General features: G+C 41.0%; 1 protein-coding gene across 7 annotated transcripts in view; it reads right to left on the reverse strand.

Moving 5' to 3' along the window:
- Positions 1–734: 734 nt before the first annotated feature.
- ARHGEF12 (Rho guanine nucleotide exchange factor 12) overlaps positions 735–20,184 on the reverse strand; it is an 83,166-nt gene continuing 63,716 nt past the window's right edge. For all 7 annotated transcript variants that reach the window (XM_054803338.1, XM_054803340.1, XM_054803336.1 and 4 more), the window contains 14 exons: positions 19,292–19,417; positions 18,368–18,482; positions 15,751–15,851; positions 15,420–15,497; positions 13,796–13,871; positions 13,217–13,384; positions 12,615–12,702; positions 11,614–11,703; positions 11,387–11,463; positions 10,781–11,005; positions 8,436–8,921; positions 6,477–6,790; positions 5,619–5,691; positions 735–5,000 (listed from right to left, as the gene is read on the reverse strand). In XM_054803338.1, the coding sequence (XP_054659313.1) occupies positions 4,996–5,000; positions 5,619–5,691; positions 6,477–6,790; positions 8,436–8,921; positions 10,781–11,005; positions 11,387–11,463; positions 11,614–11,703; positions 12,615–12,702; positions 13,217–13,384; positions 13,796–13,871; positions 15,420–15,497; positions 15,751–15,851; positions 18,368–18,482; positions 19,292–19,417 (2,022 nt within the window). In that variant the 3' untranslated portion in view covers positions 735–4,995. The remainder of the gene's footprint in view (positions 5,001–5,618; positions 5,692–6,476; positions 6,791–8,435; positions 8,922–10,780; positions 11,006–11,386; positions 11,464–11,613; positions 11,704–12,614; positions 12,703–13,216; positions 13,385–13,795; positions 13,872–15,419; positions 15,498–15,750; positions 15,852–18,367; positions 18,483–19,291; positions 19,418–20,184) is intronic.

Raw genomic sequence — 20,184 nt, forward strand, 5'->3', positions numbered from 1 at the left:
GCATGTTTGACTTTAGACAAAGACTAGATATTCACTCACTCAACTCTGACCAGCAGAAATTTGGTCAAGGTACTTGAGCATCTGTGAAACTCTGAACACGGTGCCTTCGACATCAGAAGAGTTTTAAGAGTTGATTAAAATCTCTCCAGATTCAATATTTTTTTTTCCCCCCTTTTTTAAAGGGCACAGACCTTTGGAGAAGACACACAAAATGAGATACATTGCTAGAAGCAGCTCTTTAAGCAGAGACTGCCAAGTCCAGAAACATCCTTGTTCATTCACGAGGTTAGAGTGGGGATGAGATACGGATGGTTGGAGTGAACTCATCCACTAGAACCAAGGTCGCTCCAGTGGCCCAAATATTTCCTCTGAAACTAGCAGGATACAGCACAGCAGGAGGGGAAACAGTCAGTGTTTGGAACTACCGGCCGCTTTTACCTCAACCAGAGCACGAAGACAGCATTTTCTGCACTTTGCCCGTCGGCTGGGCACAGGAGGGCATCTCCGCCGCCGGCGGCAGGAGGCTCTCGCTCTCTCCTCAAGGAAGAGCGCCCCATCAATAAGAATTGTGCTAACGGGGAGAACTGGGGGTCCCACATTTACAACAGCAACAACGGGCTCTGAAAGGTCATCTGTACCAAATGAAGGCTTCCTTTGCTGATCAAAACAGTTTGTCCTGCCAAACAGGCAATTAAATCAAAACAATCCACAAAAAATCCAGCAGACAAAACTTATTTCCTTTAAGCTTATTTAATGATATTTGAAACGCTTAAATTTTCTATTTCCCAGATCCTGAAAACAGATTTTTTTTTTTTAAGTGACCAATATTTAATTCCAGAAACATACAACCTTATCAGCTAAGTCATAAAAGAGCTATTTTACAAACATACATCTGGATAATTAGAACAATAAAGTCTTTTTAGACATTCAAACATGATCAGTAAAAATACAGGATTATTAATAAAGATTTTTGTGTATTTTTTAAAGAATACTTCCAGATCTTTTTTCTTCTCTTTAAAGTAAATCTCTGTTAAGAGTACATGATTGTATGTTGTACAAAGAAAATAAAAATACTCTAGTATGAAGAGAGCTCCACAAGACTTAATTCAAAATAAAACAGCAGTGTTTTGGCTGCAGTATCCCTTTTGCAGTACATCTGCTTGTCAGTTGGCACCTTTGGGGAGGGGGAAGGAATTAAGGGATTTCTTTGGGGAACAGAGGGAGAAAACAATACCAGATACCATCAAGCACTGAGATTATAATCAAGGGTCACCTGCCAAAGCACCAGACCCCTCTTCTAATAACAGGGACAGTATCTGTAAATCGGCCTATCTAAGTTTTATGAAAACACTGGAAATAGGCGTAGTGCCGTCTCAAAGCTGACCAAAACCATCTAGACTTCTTAGCTCTTGAGGTTTACGTTCCTCATCCTTCTTTCTGATCCCACCTATAGGATGTTAAAAAAATCTCCCCTTCCTACAGATAAGATATGTTCAAGAAACCAGAGCAATCAAACACCAGCTTAGCATTTGCTCTTCTACACGAGAAGGAAACTCCCCTTTCCAGAAAGTACTCATCTGACTTTTTTGCTTGTCCACCAACTATACCCAGTAACAGCAGAAGAGAAATCACTTCTCAGGAGGATATGAAAGAACGGCTGCTATGCTACATCTTTGTTCCCAAGATAAGAAACACTTGCTCATCTTGTATTTGGGAAAGAAAAAAAAAAAAAAACAGAATATTGGGAAGGAGAGACTGGGGCAAACAAACCAGAGAACATTGTCCTGCTCTGCTATCCAGTCTGAATAAGGGAATGTACAATCAATCCATCACCAACCAGGGACAAATAAAAATGCTTCCTTACACTGGAAACTGGAGTAATCTTATGGCTTAAAGGGGGGAAAAAAAAAAAAGTGAGAATCCTGAATAGTGCATTTGAGTTCCAGCTCCTTCCACCCAGCGAGGCATGGCCTGAGGTGTGCCATGCAGCAGATGTGCTAGGGAGGAAAAAGGAATCCCTCATTATTTCAGGTTACTGCTCTCAGAAGAGAGCGGATCCCTGACCCCACCATTTTCTCAAGGAGTAATGCCCTATTTGTGAGGATGATCAATGCAGCATAAGAAGGCCAGCTGAAACAAAAAACAAACGGGACAGAGCAGAGTGTGTCATTTACGTTGCCCATAAAACTGGGTTCAAACGGGTTGGTCTTTAACATTCCTTAAAGCTCCCTGCAGCCTCCTGCACTGGAGACTGTCCGTTTTATCCTGCACAAAGGCTTCTCTGCCATCATCGTTAGCCCGGCACAAAGTGTGGATGTCTCCCCTTACGCTTCTTGAGAGGTGACAGGGACAGAACTGCACGTGCCCTCCCAGTGGATCACGTCCAAGGTGGCATTAGGGGATGGTGGGGAAAGCAGCATGGGCAGACTGCTGCCCCATGGCCCATCCGAACGGCTATATGCTTCTCGTGAAGCATAGTATGTTGCTCACCATGAACCTTGAAATTCAGGCAACTTGGCGAAAACCAGAGAACCAAGGATTTTGTCTTCAGTCACAAGGAAAGAGCATTAAGCAACCAGGCCTTCACAAGTCCCGTCTTTGCTGGTCTTCCAGTATACTCCTGAAAAGCCAGACTAAGCTCTCTCTATTTAATAGAGTTCAGTGCTAATTTTCAATCAGCCATAGAAGCCTGCTGGAAAGCTTTTAGACAGCTAAGGTCACAGTAATTGCTCCTGTTTCTGGAGTGTGTAGACCCAGGCAAGCATCATACCAACTGATGCGGGAGAGTTGGGGGGGGACAAGGGTCCTTTTATGTAAGGGGAGAAGGGCCTTAAACACCAAGTGTGGCTACAGCCCAGTTCTCTTTCTGGCAGGATCAGGTAAAAGATGCCGTATCAGCATTAGGCAGCATTCTAGCGTGGGGGCTTATCAGAGCAAGTCTAGATGTTTATAGCCAAAGGAACCGTATGGCTGAAGGCAAGGAGGGGAGATCCCACCCAGTAGGAATGGGAGTGCTTGGCTAATACTGACAGTGTACTCATACAGGTGACACAGGGCAGGCCTTCGCGAGTCCCAAGGAAGAGGAAGCTCCTGCCAGCCTGGAGGAGAACGCTTTGGCTTGTGTTGGCAGTGTAATGCTCCGCTGGTGAAAAATGGTACTTTGTGCAATTGCGTCTTAAAACAAGAGAAACTCCTCCCTACTCTGTAAGGGCTCACGGCTCCAACTTTCACATCAGGCCCAAAACCATCTCTGCTCAACCTCTGTCAATCTGTACATGAACACATCCCTTGCATATTTCTAATGGGAAGAGCAACAACCGGTTTCTTCCCTACATGAATAGACAGAGGACAGATCTGATTTCTTGCCAGCAGCTAAAGAGAAAACGTTTGTTTTAAAGGAGCAGGGAGTATGATCTTTATGCTGACCAAAGACAGATTCTCAGCACTTCATGCTGCACACAGTGATGCAAACAATGATATAGCAGTTCTGATGTGTTAATGGGATTTACAGGTTTGGCATGCTGTTCCAATTGAGTTAAATAGTTTAAAACTTGGGAAGAGGGTGCAAAAAAGACTGCCTTACACACTTTCCTCTAGCAGTCGTATTCACGGTGCCTGTGATACTCGGGACAGCTTGAACCACCCTATGCCAAGCAGGAACTGCCTGCCCTAGGACCAACTTCAGAGCAGAGGCACAGCCAGCTTCGGCTGTCCGGTGTGAGCTCTGCTGGTAGCCTGATATTTACCATCTTGTTCCAGTAAGAAGGAACAAGGCAGGAAGGAATTCCATCAGCAAACCCCATTAGAACAGACCTAAGGAAGTACTAGAGAGCTGTTTCAGCCTTCTTTGTTTTGCACATCTCTGTTTCAGTGAGAACACATTGGCACAAATCAGTTTTTTAAAACAAAACAAAAAACCCCCAAACAACCCGACCCCACCCCCAAAAAAACCCCCCAAACCCACCCCGAGCCCTCAGCAAGACATACTTTCAGGTACTAAAACTTACTGGCCCTATAATCAGCAGTACCTGTGGCTAACTCAAATGGCAGCCCTTAATCATTCAGTAGTGAATCAGGGGCAGATCTGCCCCACATCTTTGAAACACTTCTGGGTTTGCTTTTTTTTTTTTTTTTTGATCCAGAGAAGAGTTACAAAAGTGCTGCAGGTCCAAGTATTTTTATCACTTTACAAAGGAGACAATGATCAAAGCCAACAAAAAAATTAAACCTATCTTTCTCCTCTCCCAGTCTAATCTTGCATGTCAAGAAAGGAAACCCTAATGGGAGAGGGGAAAAAGAAAATTTGCCCATCTCAAGTGCCTGGCTATTTAGTGCATGGAAAATTCTTGTTACCCACGTGGTGACAAGAACAGTTCCCATGCCATTGTTGAATAAAGATAGTTCCAGCCACAAGTCATCCTAACACCTTCATAAGTAGCTCTTCGCGTGGCAGTTTGATTGCCAGCAGGGAGTGCAGAGTCCAGTCCAGTGAAGAAAAGGTACACTGCACATAGGCACACCCTCTCCCCTCTGACCTGACCTTTGGGTCAGGAGCAGTGGCAGACAGGGTGTGCTATATGCAGAGGGCTAGAACTGTCACTACCCAATTAAAATAGAAAAAAAAAAAAAAGGCAGATTAAAAAATGAAAATGTGCTTTTGATACACGGAATGAAGTCAAATAAATACATTGATTTCTTTTTTTAAATGTCTAAATACATTTTTATATCCTACACCCAAAGCTCTGTACATTTGGTTTGGTTTTTCTGTTCTGAAAAATGAATTTCTGGTAGCAAGGAGAGGAGCAGAATAGACTCCCCCACTGACAAGATAGTGCAGATGTCCCACGGAAAAAACACGCCATGCCCACTTTGCTAGAATATGGTTCATGTTTGGATTCAAGCCCTCTTGTCTCAGAGTCCAAAACGAAGACAGTGGGTGTTGTGTCCTGCCACTCTTCATCCAATCTTCAGCTACTCCTGAAAACATGACTAGCTTTACTCTGAAGGAGGAAAAGAGAAGAAAAAAAAAAAAAAAAGGGGTGGTGGTGAGAGAGGGGGTGCAATGAGAGATGAATGCCTAACATTTCTGAACACCAGTACTAGCTGAGAAAGCATGCTATGTGAGAGACAGTACACTCATTTAATCTTAAGATCTTTGTTAGTAATTTCAGCAATTACATCTCTAGGATGCCTAAGGACAATTTAAAGGGACTCATGGCAACCACTTTACATAGCAGAGACACCCCAGAGAAAGAAAAGACAGATTGTAGTTAATTTACATGTTCAAAACTCTTCCTTTGGGACTTTACGTCAATCTAGCCTTCTTTGAAAGAGAAGTTGTACGTCCTGAGATGTAGGTCTGTGGCAGGTAGGGGTGAGTCAGGTTGCAAACAGCCTTTTCAGAGGAAGGAACAAGCTCCTCCGCACATGTGAGTCTCAGTGGACTCAGCTGACCTTTCCTGGAATCAGCATGGTCTCAGCCCTGTGAGAGCTGCTGAAGTAGGTGAAACCTTTCTTGTGTGCATGAGAAACATTAAATAATTGACTTTGTGCGCTTTGTTTAATGTCTGAAGCTAACATGGTATATGCCACCAATTATAGACAGTCTGGCTGCGTACCTGAGTGCTCTCCTGTGGAGGCTGATCCAGCCAGCCCTTGGCGTCGGAGAATGGTGTAGTCTTCCTCAACCTCCTAAAAAACAAAAACAACCCCAAAACTCAGGTGGCTCTTTCTCCATTTACCAAGTGAGCAAAGAGGGCTTCAAATGGAAAAAGAGAAGTTTCACTATAGGTGAGTGCACTGGAATCACCAGTGTTGCACAGTGACCCACTGTGGATCTCAACTCTTTTATCAGCATCTTTACCAGGCCTTCCATTTGCCTGCAATATTCTACTTTCTTTTCAGATTTCAGTTAAATTAAAGGCTGGCTACTGGCTTAATGTGTTAGTATGTCTCATATCAAGATGCTATAAACCTTCTACAGCACTGACTATTATGTACAGAGAACCCCTGTCACATACAAAAAATCATTTTGAATACAGTGAGGCTAAAAACCTCATTAGCGGTCTACCGCAACTTAGCGCCTTCATTTGACATTAGCAGCAGTATGCAACAGATTTAGTAAGTCTTTTTATGTCAGGAATTCATATTCCCTAGGTCAGCGGCCCCTTCAAAACTCCATTGTTCCAGACTTGCATCAGATTTGTCCTATCCCTCAGGAATCTCTCCAAATTCAAATTACAGCAATATACATACTCACTAGCTCTAGCAGAACTATTTGCCTCCTGTAACCCACAACTTTAAGCAAACAAAACCGCACCAAGTGTCTGCTTCAAAAAGCTTCCAGAGATAAGAACCGAAGACATAAAAAGGCACGGCTGCCTTTCTTCCCCCTCAAAATTATTTTCAAACTCTTTTCTGAAACAAAACCGAAGGGATACGAAAACCCTGATACTGCAAATAGAAACACAGCATACCTTTAACTTTTCAAGGTCATCCTCTATCTTCTGAATATACTGCATCATCTGCACACGTGACTCTATAGAGAAGTGAGGGCTTGCTACAAATGAGCAGGGCTCTTCTACTCCCCCCCAGCGTGAGGCCATCATCTCCTCAGCAAACGGGGAGCTTCCTCCATCCGACTGGGTGTCCCGTGGGGAAAGTGGCTGCTGCTGTGCAGAGTCCAAAGAGGTGCGGCCACCTGCAGCGCACTGGTGAACTAGAGATGATACCTCCTCATCTGTGGAGCTCTCCTGCACTGGTTCATATCCATCAAGGATCAAATAATTTCCTGTTAAGAGAACAGCTTTTTACTAACACCTCCAGCTCAATAATCACCAAGAACCACTGAACTGTAGACAGTTTAAGCAGACTTTAAGAAAGATAAGTGGTGAGAGGCCCATCTCCTGAGACATTTTAAAATGGATAAGAAAAAGCATTTGTGAACACCATGCAGAATAGTGATTATATCAGACCAGAACAGTATGGTTCTGAATTGGGCTTCGGAGATCATGGCTGGTTTTTGGACTGTAGTTTGAGAATTGCATGATTAGGTGAGCTAATCACCTACCTTCACGTTTTTCCAAAATCTGTGTTTCTATTATAACGTCTGAAAATCCTGCACTTACACAAACGGCACCTGGCAAATCAGACTGCTAGATTTCTAACCTCCACTAACTAGCTATGGTACTGTGGATGCTTTTAGATGGGTTAGCATTAAAATTTGGCTTGCTGATGATATGTTAGGAGATAAAGCAATTATAGATAGAAATGCTTTCACAACCTGCACCTAGCAATAGGATTATATTGAATAAATTTCTCTACAGTATTACAGCAAAGCTAGCATGTGGAGTTAGAATTCAGTAAAAACAGGTCAATCTAATTTTGATGTCCCTGCACAGTTAAGAAAGTAAACAGCATAAGAGGTGACAAATAAATTAGATGCTTCAAGTTGTTGGCTCAGTTTTAGTAATTTAAAATGTCTCAGTAATTCAGGGAAAGAAAAATTATTTTCAATATGTAGTTGGAAGGCAGCATTCAGACAGTCACAAATTGGCTTATTCACAATGATAGAATCCAATTTTTAAATAAAAGCATATTTATGGATAAGAGGTTTCAAGACTAATAGTCACATACAATTTACCTACTAGTAGCTACTACTACAACACGCACATAAGATAAACCTCAACTTTTGTGCCAAATTTAGTGCAGCGTCACCATGTCAGCCGATCAAAATCGCAGGGCTTTCCAAACACGAAGCGTGCAAAGACCCATGAAAGTGCTCACAGCTGCTTGTCTTAGAGCTAGTTTTCTGCTGAGTTAATCTTGAAGGCTAGAATATATATACTTTGAGATGCTGCTCAGGTAACTATCAAATATACCTTATGTATTACTAATAATAGAAATACCAAAAATAATAAGCTTTTAAGAGCTTCAGACTGTGGTGAGGTTGCAGGAGACAACTACAGTGCTAAGTTTCTTTTCTGAAGCTTGATCAGAAGAAGCCAACACAGCATCTACAAAACAGCATGAGTCACGGGGGGCTCTGTGTGTACAGGCTAAGGAAGTGCTTTGCCTTCAGGGAAAACATTTTCCCCACAGGTCCCAACAGTCAGTCGAGAGGTGAAGTGGTCCAGTGGCAACCGCAATCAAAAGCTTGCATTGTGCCTGTGCCTCTGTAATTACGGTCTGTCACAGTTTATTAACCCCACAGTATTTCAGCGTCTCCTTTCACAAAAGAGAGAATTCATTAGGTACATGTTTTTGGGGCTAAAATGACTGTCAAGTTCTGAGAGTTAACTTTAAAGGTCCTATACCATATAAGCGAGAGAGGAAAACATACTGTGATTTTCTTTAGCATCTTCTATTTAAAATTGAAGTCTCTAATACCGAATCTGGACAGACTATCATCCAGTGAGTGAATGAAATATACTGACCTGAGATCCGTATTTGCACATCCTCTTCCTCCTTCCTTTCCATTAGTTCACTTTCAGATGGATTTTCATCACTGTGAGCTTCTCGAGCATCAAAAAAATGCTCCCCACTTTCATCAGCACTCATCCCTTCCAGCTCTGTGCTCGAGGCATCCAGATTCATACTCATGCGGTCTATTGCTAAGTTACTACTTGATCTGGGGTCTCTCGCCATCAGCTGCATGACATCTCCTGGAACTAGCGATTCGGCTGAAGTCCGGAGGCCATAACTAGCTGTGGACTCATTCATTCCGGTTCTCGGAAGCATTCTGTCTATTCCAGGCTGGTGAAATTTGTTATTGTCGGAGTGCTGTAGTCCAGGCTCACTTCCACTCTCTGTCTGGGCTTCTTGAGAAACGGTCCTAAACCTGGGAAAGCGCTGCCAGTCTTCAAGGGTCCCCTTCTCAGAAAATCCAAGCTGCTGTACCAACAATTGTTTCAGCAAGCCCACTGCAAGTAGAGATAACATTCACAAGGTTTCACAGACTACAACCTCCCTAACAGTGATTAAACTAGACTTAAAGGCCAACCTTTCAAAAAGGTGTATCTCATAGCAGCCAGCGCTCTCATTGCTCTTGGTAGGAAAAATAGGGATAAAAATAAATATATAAGGTCTGAAGCCCTTCTCCACATTTTACCTTACAAGCAAAATCAAGTATGTCAGTACAAGTTCCGTCTTGCTTAGGGAGAAACAGAGAAATCATCCACTGAAATTATCCAGCAAGTGAGCTGGAGGGCAGGTGAGTGCCAGGGTTTTACCCATGTCCCCAAATGAACTCAAAACTATGGCTGTAATAGGGGATTCCCACCTGAGAAACAAGCATATTGAGAATATTTCACTTGACTTTGAAATGACGGATCAAAAAAAAAAAAAAAAAAAAAATCGAAGACACATTTTCCCTAAAATTTCATGCAAATTTATGCTTGTTTGAACTTCAACCCACATTCCTTTAGCTCTCAAATTATCCCAACCAAATACTTCATAACAAGGACACATTGTTCAAAACAAAAATATGATACCGTCAAGAGCATAAGAACACTGTTCATTCTCGCCATATAATGCTCACGTAACACCCAAGAAAAGCTATGATTTCATACAACAGAACAGTCGCTCATCTAAGTGATGGCTCTTGTCAAAATGTGAGTGACCCACTACTGCTTTTAGTGGGCTGCTCTTTTAAGTCTGAATAGTCATGAGATGCTAGGTCACTAATACTATCTTTATACACCCTGCAGACTGAGACTAATCTTATCACTGGTCTCTGAAAACAAGTACCAAGACCATTTGTACAGCATTCAGAATTAGAAAAGGACTTTGAATGTTTTAAGGAGGAGAAGCATAAAAGGATCAAAAGGTCCAAGACAAACTATTAGATTGCAGAAAACTCTCGTTACTTGTAGAGAGAGATGGAAAAGGGAATTCAGGCCGAGGACATGAATGCTCTGCATTTAGGTAAAAGCAAATGACCCAGAGAGAGAAGCAATACAGACTATTCCCTCCAAGTGCAATTGAGGGACTTTTCCTGGTAACTCTGAAATGGATGCAGAGATATATGGGTTAATGAATTAATTCAAATTTTAGGAAGTTTTATTTAGGAATTGCACTGCTGGATCTGATCAAGTAGGTTGCATAGCCCTGCACTCTTCCTCTGAAAGGAGGTACACCAGAAGACAGAGGAAGTGATTAAAAATCTTTTATAAACAATTTTACAGAATAATCAGGAAAATTTCAACACACACAAGTGTTGATCTAACTATATCCAACCATCTCTCAAGTTCTCAGAAAATCTAAACCTAGACTTTGTCAAGCTCACATATATCCCATCTCATTTGCAGGATTTTACAAAAAATATGCAAGATCGTATTCTGCAACTTATGCAACCTCTCCTGTTCTGCTCCAGTGCTATAAAAATAAGTCCACAGGCTAACTGCATTGTCTTTTAAAAAACTGCTGACTAGCAATGGCACTGTACTGCACTGCAAAGTTCTGCAATACAATTTTGTCATCAAAGCACTTCATGGACAATAAGTAACAATTCATTAGCACCATCATTTTATACATAGGAAAACCACGGAAAAACAATGAGATGCCTAAAGCCAAAGAAAGGGCCAGTATATGAATTTAGAACTTAGAATTCCTTGCTGTCAGATCCATTTTGTTTTGCTATGCTGCAATCTACAGCACGGAGATAATTGATATTTAATAAAAATGGGTTATAGATTGTATTTTAGCTCATTGATTCAGATGGTGACCTAACGATTTCCATCTCTAAATCACATCCCACCAGCCCTTGCCCACAAATACTCACAGTTCCTTAATGCATCCAATGCCCACTGCCCTTCTGATACCGAAGGTAAACTGGTGGTTGTGTGTTCGTAGCATGCAGAAGAACCAGGCGTCAGGTCTGCCTGCTGCACTTTATCAAACTGTCTTTCGGACACAAGCAGACTTTCTACCTTGGACTTTTCAGACATGATGGGTGAAGAAGACTGAGCATTCAGTATCAAGGGAGATTCGAGACCCAAATCTTTATCTAGTAAACAGAAAACATACATTCATGTTAAACAACTATGTCAAATGTGATGATAAACTGCAGAAAATTCTGCTTCACACAGAAATCTCTGAAAACACTAAAAATTACAGTTCTTGAGCACGGGCTTGGTAAAGGTCAATTCTTTCCAGGGGAAAAAAAAGAATCTTTCCTAGCAATTTATGAAACATAATGGATGGAAATATTAAGAGGTACGTTTCCAAGAGGTTCAGTATCACTTCTCAGCATGACTTGTAAAGAAATCATTTCCAGAAAAATGTTAAAGCTACCATAAGATTCCCAAGCCACGAGGAATATGGCTTGGCACATTTGCGCTCCCTGTAGCAAACCTACTGATACCATTTACCTGGACCACTCTTTTACCTGGACTTTGTAGGCTACTGGCAGGAATGTCATGCTGCTCTTTGAGCTTCTGCTGCTCCTCCTCTTCACGCTCTTCTCTGCAAGGAGGAAAGAATGAACACATTCTTTTAGTCACATAGAGCTGAATCACTGCTTGAGAATCAGTGCTTTGGCTGGCAATCTTTGAGCCAGGGGTGCTGGAAAAAGAAAAACCAGCCCTTCCTCCTCCTCCAGATACTTTTACTTACTCGCCAGGTCCTGACTGTGGTAATGGAATCACTGTTCTAGTCCTCCCCATTTTGACGTTCCCTGCCATCTGAGCTATAAGGTCCTGCCATCTGCAGCAGAAACATCAAATGAAAACATGCAAGGCATGAAGCATCGTGAATACTTCTCAGTTAAATACCTCTTCAATCCAGCTACTATTATTACTGCTTTTCTTATCAAGAGAAATATCTCATTTATATATTTTTTAATTCTGTTACATTCAATACAATATCTTGCACCACAGCATAATGCTCACCTCACCACGATATTCTTCAGCAAAAGCAAATGAATGACAGGACCTTAGCAGGAGCTGTCAGGTGAGGCAGTTATTTTATATATAAATATATACGAAAGCATTAAGTAACATTTCACATATTACTGAAGAGTTTCATATGTGACACACTAGAATAGCTGCTACGTATCGCACAAATAAGTCTATGCCCTGCTTACATTTTAGAAGAAAAGCATTTCTACCAAAGAAGAAAAAGCGTTTAGCTGGGGAATCAAATTCATGCGTTGGGGTGCTTATGACGCTAGTATATCAAAGTCTGCAAGGCTAACTGGTTCTGCGTGAGGATGCGGGATTACTTATGTGGCAGTCAGCCATGTAAGACCAGAATTGCAAGGGTAAAGGAAAGCATTTTTGAGGTCAGAAAAGGGGTTGGAGAGAGCCAGACAGCAAGCAACAACAACAGAATCACTGAGTGTATGTATAGGGTTTTTTAATACATATGCGCGTGTATATATACACACATGCGCTCACTAACATGTGTATACATCCTCCCCTCTGCTTTTTAGAAGCTGGGAGAGACTATCCTCAGATACTCCTACGTAGGCCAACATAGCTATGCTTTCGGCTAAGCTTAGAGAAGGAACTCAAGTAATTCATGGACACCTGCACAGTTACGACAGGCAAGCAGATGTAAAAGATCTCTCAAGTACAACAAATCAAGCAGCAGATGGAGCTGAACCGATTACTTACACATTCTTTTCTGAAACAGTCTGTGCCACCAGTTCATAAATATGAGCGCCATTTTCTGACATGGAGATGACGAAGAAAGCTTTGTTATCTGAAGCAACACAGGGAGGAAAGAATTTAACTAGATGCCTTGTTTCACATAGCTTTCTGAAAATTCCTAAAACTGGGCATAACCCCAACCAGAAACAATGAAAGAATTATTCATGAGATAACCCTCCAATACTATAATATACAAACATTCATCTTTCCCTATCCAGGACATTTCTCTATTAGTCCTGAAAGAAAAGAGCCATTACCGCCCAAACCATTTTGAAACAGATTTATTTCTCCTCTTTTCCTTCCTAATAATTTCTAGAGTACCTTTCATCTAATACAATCAGAGTACTTTAATTTAGAAGTCTATTTAAAACTCCAGCTATGCCTATTACTGATGCAAAGAAGTTAAACAGCTCGTACATGCAAAGCAGGATGTTGGACAACCAAGAATTAAGCCTACACATTTTTCCATGTTCTACTCTGGAACTCTAGACAAAAACACCTATCCTCAGCTGATCTGCTCTTAATTTTTGGCTTCCTCCTTTGCGTTCCCAATTGGTTACACTGACCTGTTGCCACCTGACGAACCAGAACGGTGTTCAATTTGATGATAGGACTGAAGGTGTGTTTACTATCCGCTGTTGATGCCAGGATTTTACTGTGACACTTCAGTACCAGTTTATCATCTTGTTTCTGCAACAGCACCAGAATGTCCTCCAGAAGCAGAGTGTAGAGATCTGCACAGAGTGCAAAAGAACTCAGAATGAGTTAAAGATTCATAGTTTTATATCACACCCCTGCAGAAAGAAAAAGGCTGCATTTTTGATTACTCATGCAGAGGCAGTAATCAGTGCTATGCCATTCTAGGCGAAGCTTGCAAATCTTCCTCATCAAAACTACAGCAGAAAGCTACAGATGGAATTGGATCATCTCATGACTGACTGCTGTGTCCCTGCATGGCCTTAATGACACTCTAGCACATTTCAGAATTGACAAGAATAATTTAATCAGCTCTGAGAAACACACAGGCATTATTATAGGTGGCAGTAAGGATCATAATTGGAAACTGCAAAATGCTTTATTTTTCTCTCCTTCTCAGCGAACACACATAAACCCAACTTTAAGTCAGTTGATGGAACAGAACTCACCGATAGTTTTGTCACGATTAACCTTCCAAATTAGAGGTCCCTCGTGAAGCATTTTTCGCTTTGTTAGATCCAAGTTCTGTCACCAGGGGAAACAAAAAGAAGTAGCACTATGAAATTTCTGCAGAAGCAAGTAACGGTAAAGCATGGGAATGTCAGAGGGAAGGCTAGAACAGGCACTCCAGTTTGGAGATGAGCAGCTAAACTCAGTCTGGAAAAAGAAAAGTAGAGCAGGAGGAGGGTATGCTTGTAAACTAGAATCTTGTAACAGGTGTTTGTTATCACTCTTCTGCATTCATTGCTCTTTTGCAGATGCTGGGGTCACAGGGTAGAACATTCTCCTACTAAGTCAAGCTACTACGGCATTAGGATGTCATCGGATTTCTAGGGGGAGTTTTTCCAATATCCCATATAAAGTTTGCAGTTCTAGCATTACAACTGGTTAATGCTTCAGCACTTGATTTGCAAGTGAAGCATGCCTACAAATGATATCCAAATCATTCCAATGATCTGATGGACTTTATAATGTCAATGGATTCTTCAGTCATTTCAGTGCTTGTGACATTTAGATCTGCAGGCAAGAAGTGACAATTTTCACAAGTCATTCCTTCCAAGTCGCAGAGTCTACAATCAACGACAGCAAGATTTCATAACTGCCAGTAAGTTCTTCATTTCCTAAGTAAATGCTCGCAAGTTTATTTGTGGAAGGCTACATGATACAGTTTTATAGAAGAGTCTTCATATAAAAATTTCTCTGGATACACACTGACTTTGGAGAAGGTAGGGGAGTGATAAATAAACAACATAGAATCTATACAAGACACAGGAATAGACAGTGGCAAAAATTAATAACTGCGGATAAAGTACCAAATCATGAGGAAAAGGTGCAGAAGCGAAGGGAGAAGAGTCCTTGCGTAGAAGTTACCTATCCGGAACATGTGTGAAAGGAAGAAAAAAAAAAAAAGAAAAAAAGAAAGGATTTGTTTCAAGTTGCAAGTGCCTATTTGGTGCTCATCCTTCACTTGAAACATGAAAATTTCGTAAAGTTAGTCCTGCTCCAAGGATGTTGACAGCAAGTAACCAGTTTCACTAACGTAACTGCAAGAATTTAGAGAGCCCTGAAACACAGTACTTTTAGCACTGAACTTAGACTTTATTTGGCTATACCTGTGGATCTCCTACACAAATCAGCCTGTGTACAAGCTCTTATTTTAAAGCCAACTGCATTGCTACACCTCATGGCTCTCTAAGGCCTCCCCAGTTCCAACAGCACGCCTAAGACGTGATCATGTGAAATATATATCCATAATAAGATCGATCATCCACCGGCTCTCTCTCATGTGATACAGAAATGCATTGGCTTGCAGACCATTAAGATTTGTTTCACAGAACTTACAAGCTTCATCAACACTTCTATGTGCAGAACCAAGTTGTTACATCAACAGAGATCTTCAGGAAAGTAGCAAACTTAAATTTCGGAGACTAATGGTTTTAATTTTTGTATAGAAATACTTATCTCCAAAGACCATTTGATTGCACATCAGAAGACTGCAGTAGAAAGAGCCACAAACTGAATAACAGGGTTGCAATTGTGATTTACAGAGATTGCTTCAATGCTGTCACTCACCCTGAACTCATCCATCATGGGATCCTCAGACTGTTTCAAGTAGGATAGGTCGAGACGACGCTGATAATCTTCCAAATGCTGCAGAAAATGCAATGAAGATGGTCACTTTGATTAGCAAAACTCACTAGCATCACAGTACAGTCACTCATGAACACTTCCATATGTTCCCAAGTGCGTGGGATTCCTCCTCTTCCAGGAATACTTGTGCCACAAAACATCTTTAAGCACAATACAAAGTCACTAGTAAAGAGACTCTAGGTATCTTAAACAGCTTGCTGCCCTTCAACTCTCTTCTCCCCAACCCTTGATGCTCACTCCGTTCACTTCCTACCTGTTTGTTCTCAGACTCTTTGACAGCCTGGTTCACATGGTTAAGGATCTGACGACAATGATCTGCTGCTTTCTTCACTTTCTCTTTCTCTTCAGGCAGTTCTGCAAGAGAAAAGAAAATGTAATAATGCTTTCCAACAAAGGTTGAAAAAGTCAGAAACCTAGTGCAGTTTGCTGACTTCAGATTTGAGAAAGAGAACTTAAATTTGCAGAACAGTCTATCAACAAAAGCACTGCATTTCAAAAGTGGAATGACAAAAATAGTTTTGTGAAAGGAGAGAATTCATTCCGCCCTGCAGAAGACACTGGCCTCTGATGATCACCATACAAAGCACTTGTTACTCTCCGTTTTTTGAGGGGCTTCTGACAACTATTCACTTCACAAAGTATTCTGAGAAATCTGACTAAGACTCCACCATGGTACAAAGAGATTCTCGGGGCAGACATTTAAGATCAGACACAGCCAGCTAGCCAAAGTCCAAGGATTCAACAACTGACTACTGGCTTCTGCACTTCTCCCAATCCTTTTTATTTATTTTTTTTAGGAAGAGAGAGAGAAACAAAGAAACATAATCACAAAATATCAAAACAATGTGTTACATAATAACTTTTTCCATCCAGATAGCCTGTATTTACTTTAACAGCTTTGGAAAAAAGTATCTCTGGCTGTGTTCATGCAGCCTGATTATGAAGACGCAAGAGCAAACGAGAGTTATCTTTCCAGCCAATGTCACCTGACCACACACAGACACACAGGTGAACCCCATCAATTCTCACTACCACAAGCCACATTAAGAATTTAGTTAACAGACAAACAACCAACTACATCAAGGCTAATGGAGTATCAGGTGCTTTCCTAATTACAATTAGAGTGAACTTGTAAACGCAGTATATTTTTTATGAGTAATTAAATTACACTGCAGCAGGTATCTGCTAGTAAACCTGAAAAGGCATTTTGTGGTATCATTAATCACATTTTGGCCTGTTATGCTGGAAATACCTTTCAGTGCTAAACTCCACCCTCTGCAAGAACATCAAAACACTCTTCAGTGCTTTAGAGATTCAACAGATGAGGAAGATCAAGATTCCGTTGGCGTCTATTGTAGGAAAATATTTCCTTCCAAGTTCAATCTCCCTCAAATTCTTAGTTGACATTATATTGATAACATCCAAGATTTTTACATTTGTTTTATATCAGACCTCAGGGGTGTAGGTCAGATTGCACTCTGAGCGCACTTTTTTGCCCCCGATATTGGGAATTTTGAACAAATAGTACAGAGGACTGATTAAAAAACCCAACCAACCAACCAACAACCCACCCTTGATCAACAACAAGAAAGCCTTGACCTTAAAAAAAAAAAAAAAAATATCAATTTGTTCTGTATTATCTGCTTTTTGTTCTCCTCTTAATGAAACATGTTGATTTGCCATAAGCTTTAACACTACATGATTTTTGCTTAGATTCTATAATACTTTCCTTTTTTGCTTCCTTGCTCAGAAGTATGCCCTATGCCTATCCAAGCTTGTTTAAGCAATAGCATAACTTGATAGTTTTTTATTAGATTTTTCATTCTTCACATTTTTATGTTAGTAATGGACGATTAGGGATTTCTGTTATTGAAGATCTTATTCTTTTTCTCTCTCAAATGCATCTACATGGAAATTGGAATTCACTTAAATGTGTTTTCTCTTAATAGTTTGATTTAACTATCTTAATGTCCCGAATTCAAGAAAAAACATGTTTATCAGAGCATATTTATTATTGAAAACCAATTTAGTGAAACAAATAGAGTATCCTCTGTAGTGATTGAATTCTTTCCAGTTATTTCCCTCCTCAAGACTGTAGAAAGGAGTTAAATATACCTAGAAAATTACAGAAAGAACAGGCATGCTGCTGACTATTCAAAACAATAGCACAAATGCAACTTGCCTCTCAGTAAGTTCCTAAAGACTTGGTTGCTAAGGGAGTGTAATAAGGAAGAGTTACACAATACCTGCTCTTTTTCCTCTGAAGGTAATTCCAGCTATTGACATTATCACATACTCTTATACAATCAGAAATATAAAGGTGCAGAGAAAATATTTTCTTCACTTCCATTTGGTTGTCATAATCATTAAAACCCGTTAATAACAGTAATAGTAAAACCAAGAAACAGGCTAGGAACTGAAGAGTGGAGAGGAGACAGGAACACCTGGTTTCCTCCTTCAAAAACTGATAGCAAATCAAGTTGTTTTGCCAGTAACTTTCTTAAGCAGAGCAGTTTGGTTTATCTTCAGAACTTTAGCATTCTTCTCCCCTATCTTTTCTAAAACTACATTTGAATGATTATATTGCACTCTATGTACACTACAACCCAATGCAGACTGTCGTTGACTTATTTCACATAGAATTTCCTTTTTGGTTTTTTTTCTAAGGAGGAAAATTAGTTAAATTTAGCAACAAAGATTGAATTTTTTTTTTTTAACCTGCCCTCCTGTGTGGAAGGGAGCAGCGAGGTCACACGGAAAACAGATAGTGACCCATAAAATTGAACTGTTCTTCAACACATGCTTTGAAATCACATTTGCCTAGTAAACCTGCTGAGATGCATGCACAAACCCTAGGGAAAAGGCTTTACCTGTGTACTTAGCAATGTTATCCAGCAGAAGGGGGTACTTAGTCAACCTCTGCATCTCTGTGGGAATGATATCCTTCAGCTGCAACCGGCGACACAGTGGATTACTCTCAGCATCCTAAAATTAAACAGCACAATAACTACATTTGTCATTTTTATTAAGACTATAATTACCTGAACGTGTAACACCTATTCATCACATAAACGTCTATTACTTCACTTTCCAGTAATTAAATACAAGACAAGAAATGCCAAGATCTATCATTCAGACAACACATCCCCTCTCCATCTGCAATTACATATAGGAAAGGCTCATCACAAAAGCAGCGGCTTCCTTCCCTCATTACTTCACAGAGGCCTGGTACCATCTCCAATCAATCTCAGTCACCGCCATACAGGGAAGACATCAGTTTAGGCTTTCATGCTATAGCAAAACTACAGTATGTTTTTCAATATAACCTCAACCCTTGTATTACTGGAGTCCTTCCCAGCCTGTGGTAATGAAGATAATGTTCTCTCCTCCAAATGCCACATGTATTCAAGCCCCCTTCCTGGCAGGCAGAATAGGTGCATATCATCTGTCTTCTGCCCGCGGCATGCATCAAAATTGCACTACCATAAGCATTTTCCCCCACAGACATACTCATCCTTGGGAAACAGTCACTTCAAGGGAGATGCCATCTCCTGCCTGGGACAGCATGTGCTTTCCTACATTCTATCAGGACATTCTGTGTTCCCCAGAATTAAAGGCTCCTCCCTTCAGAAACAATTAGCAGAGATAAATACAGTATTGGAAGTGATCCCAATCTGAAGACAATGTTAGACGCGATGTCATTAATTACAACAACTTCATCTACAACCATTCATTATGCTATGCTGGCCGCCAGCCACATCCCCAGGCAGCTCAAACCCTTGCATAAAATTCACCTGCACAAAAGTCTGGAAGCGAGAGTCCTTCTTCTGGCGTGACTTGATGACCTCCAGAGCAAAGGGTTGGTTACTGCAGAATGTGGCAGTTGCATGTTTCAGCTTCTCCTCTGCTGGTCCACTAAACTGTGCCAGAAATCCAAGAAAGCCAAATTTAGATAGACTCAAGCTCCACATGTGCCACTTTCAACAGACACATAGCCACGTAGCAGAACTGGTCTTGCCAGGGAAGAAAGGAATTACTGGCAAAACATGAGAAGTAATTTCCATCCTGTTTTGAAGGCCTTGTCTTCCCAATCTACTAAGGAACCCGTTTACATCTCAAACCCTACAGTTCTCCTGTCTCCAGCCCTAGCACATCCAATCCTTTCCATAAACGCACTCCTGATTCAGAAGGAGAATACAGTGCCGTGTCTCCACTGTCAGCCATAAGGAGAGCAGAAAAAACTGCACTCAGATGAATGTCAAGGGATTATTTACCAGACTGTTGGGCAGCAAAGCCAAGACCAAAGGTCATCTTGTTTCTCAAGGACACCATGCTTAAACACCAGCATATAAAATAACATCTTATTTCCTAAACAAAAGTATTACAAAAACATGGCTAGGGGAAGTGACAGCCATGAGCGGGGCTGAGAAGTGTGCTGTAGACGAACGATGGTTAATCTGTTACTTCAACTGCAACTCTTCCCGTTCCTGCTACCCAGGCTGTGATGCAGTGTAGTAACTCCTGAAAATACTCACTCTGGAGAATGGAAACCTGTGGTTTTGTGTTTCAGCCACTCAACCAGAACACAGCGCAAGGGCATATAACTATTAGCTTAAGGTCTGGCTTGCTCTAGCAAGTATTTTCTTGTTTTTCATAAGACACAGGAGAACTGAAAACGGTTGGAGGT

The sequence above is a fragment of the Grus americana genome, chromosome 24 (assembly GCF_028858705.1).
Source record: "Grus americana isolate bGruAme1 chromosome 24, bGruAme1.mat, whole genome shotgun sequence".
NCBI lineage: Eukaryota > Metazoa > Chordata > Aves > Gruiformes > Gruidae > Grus > Grus americana.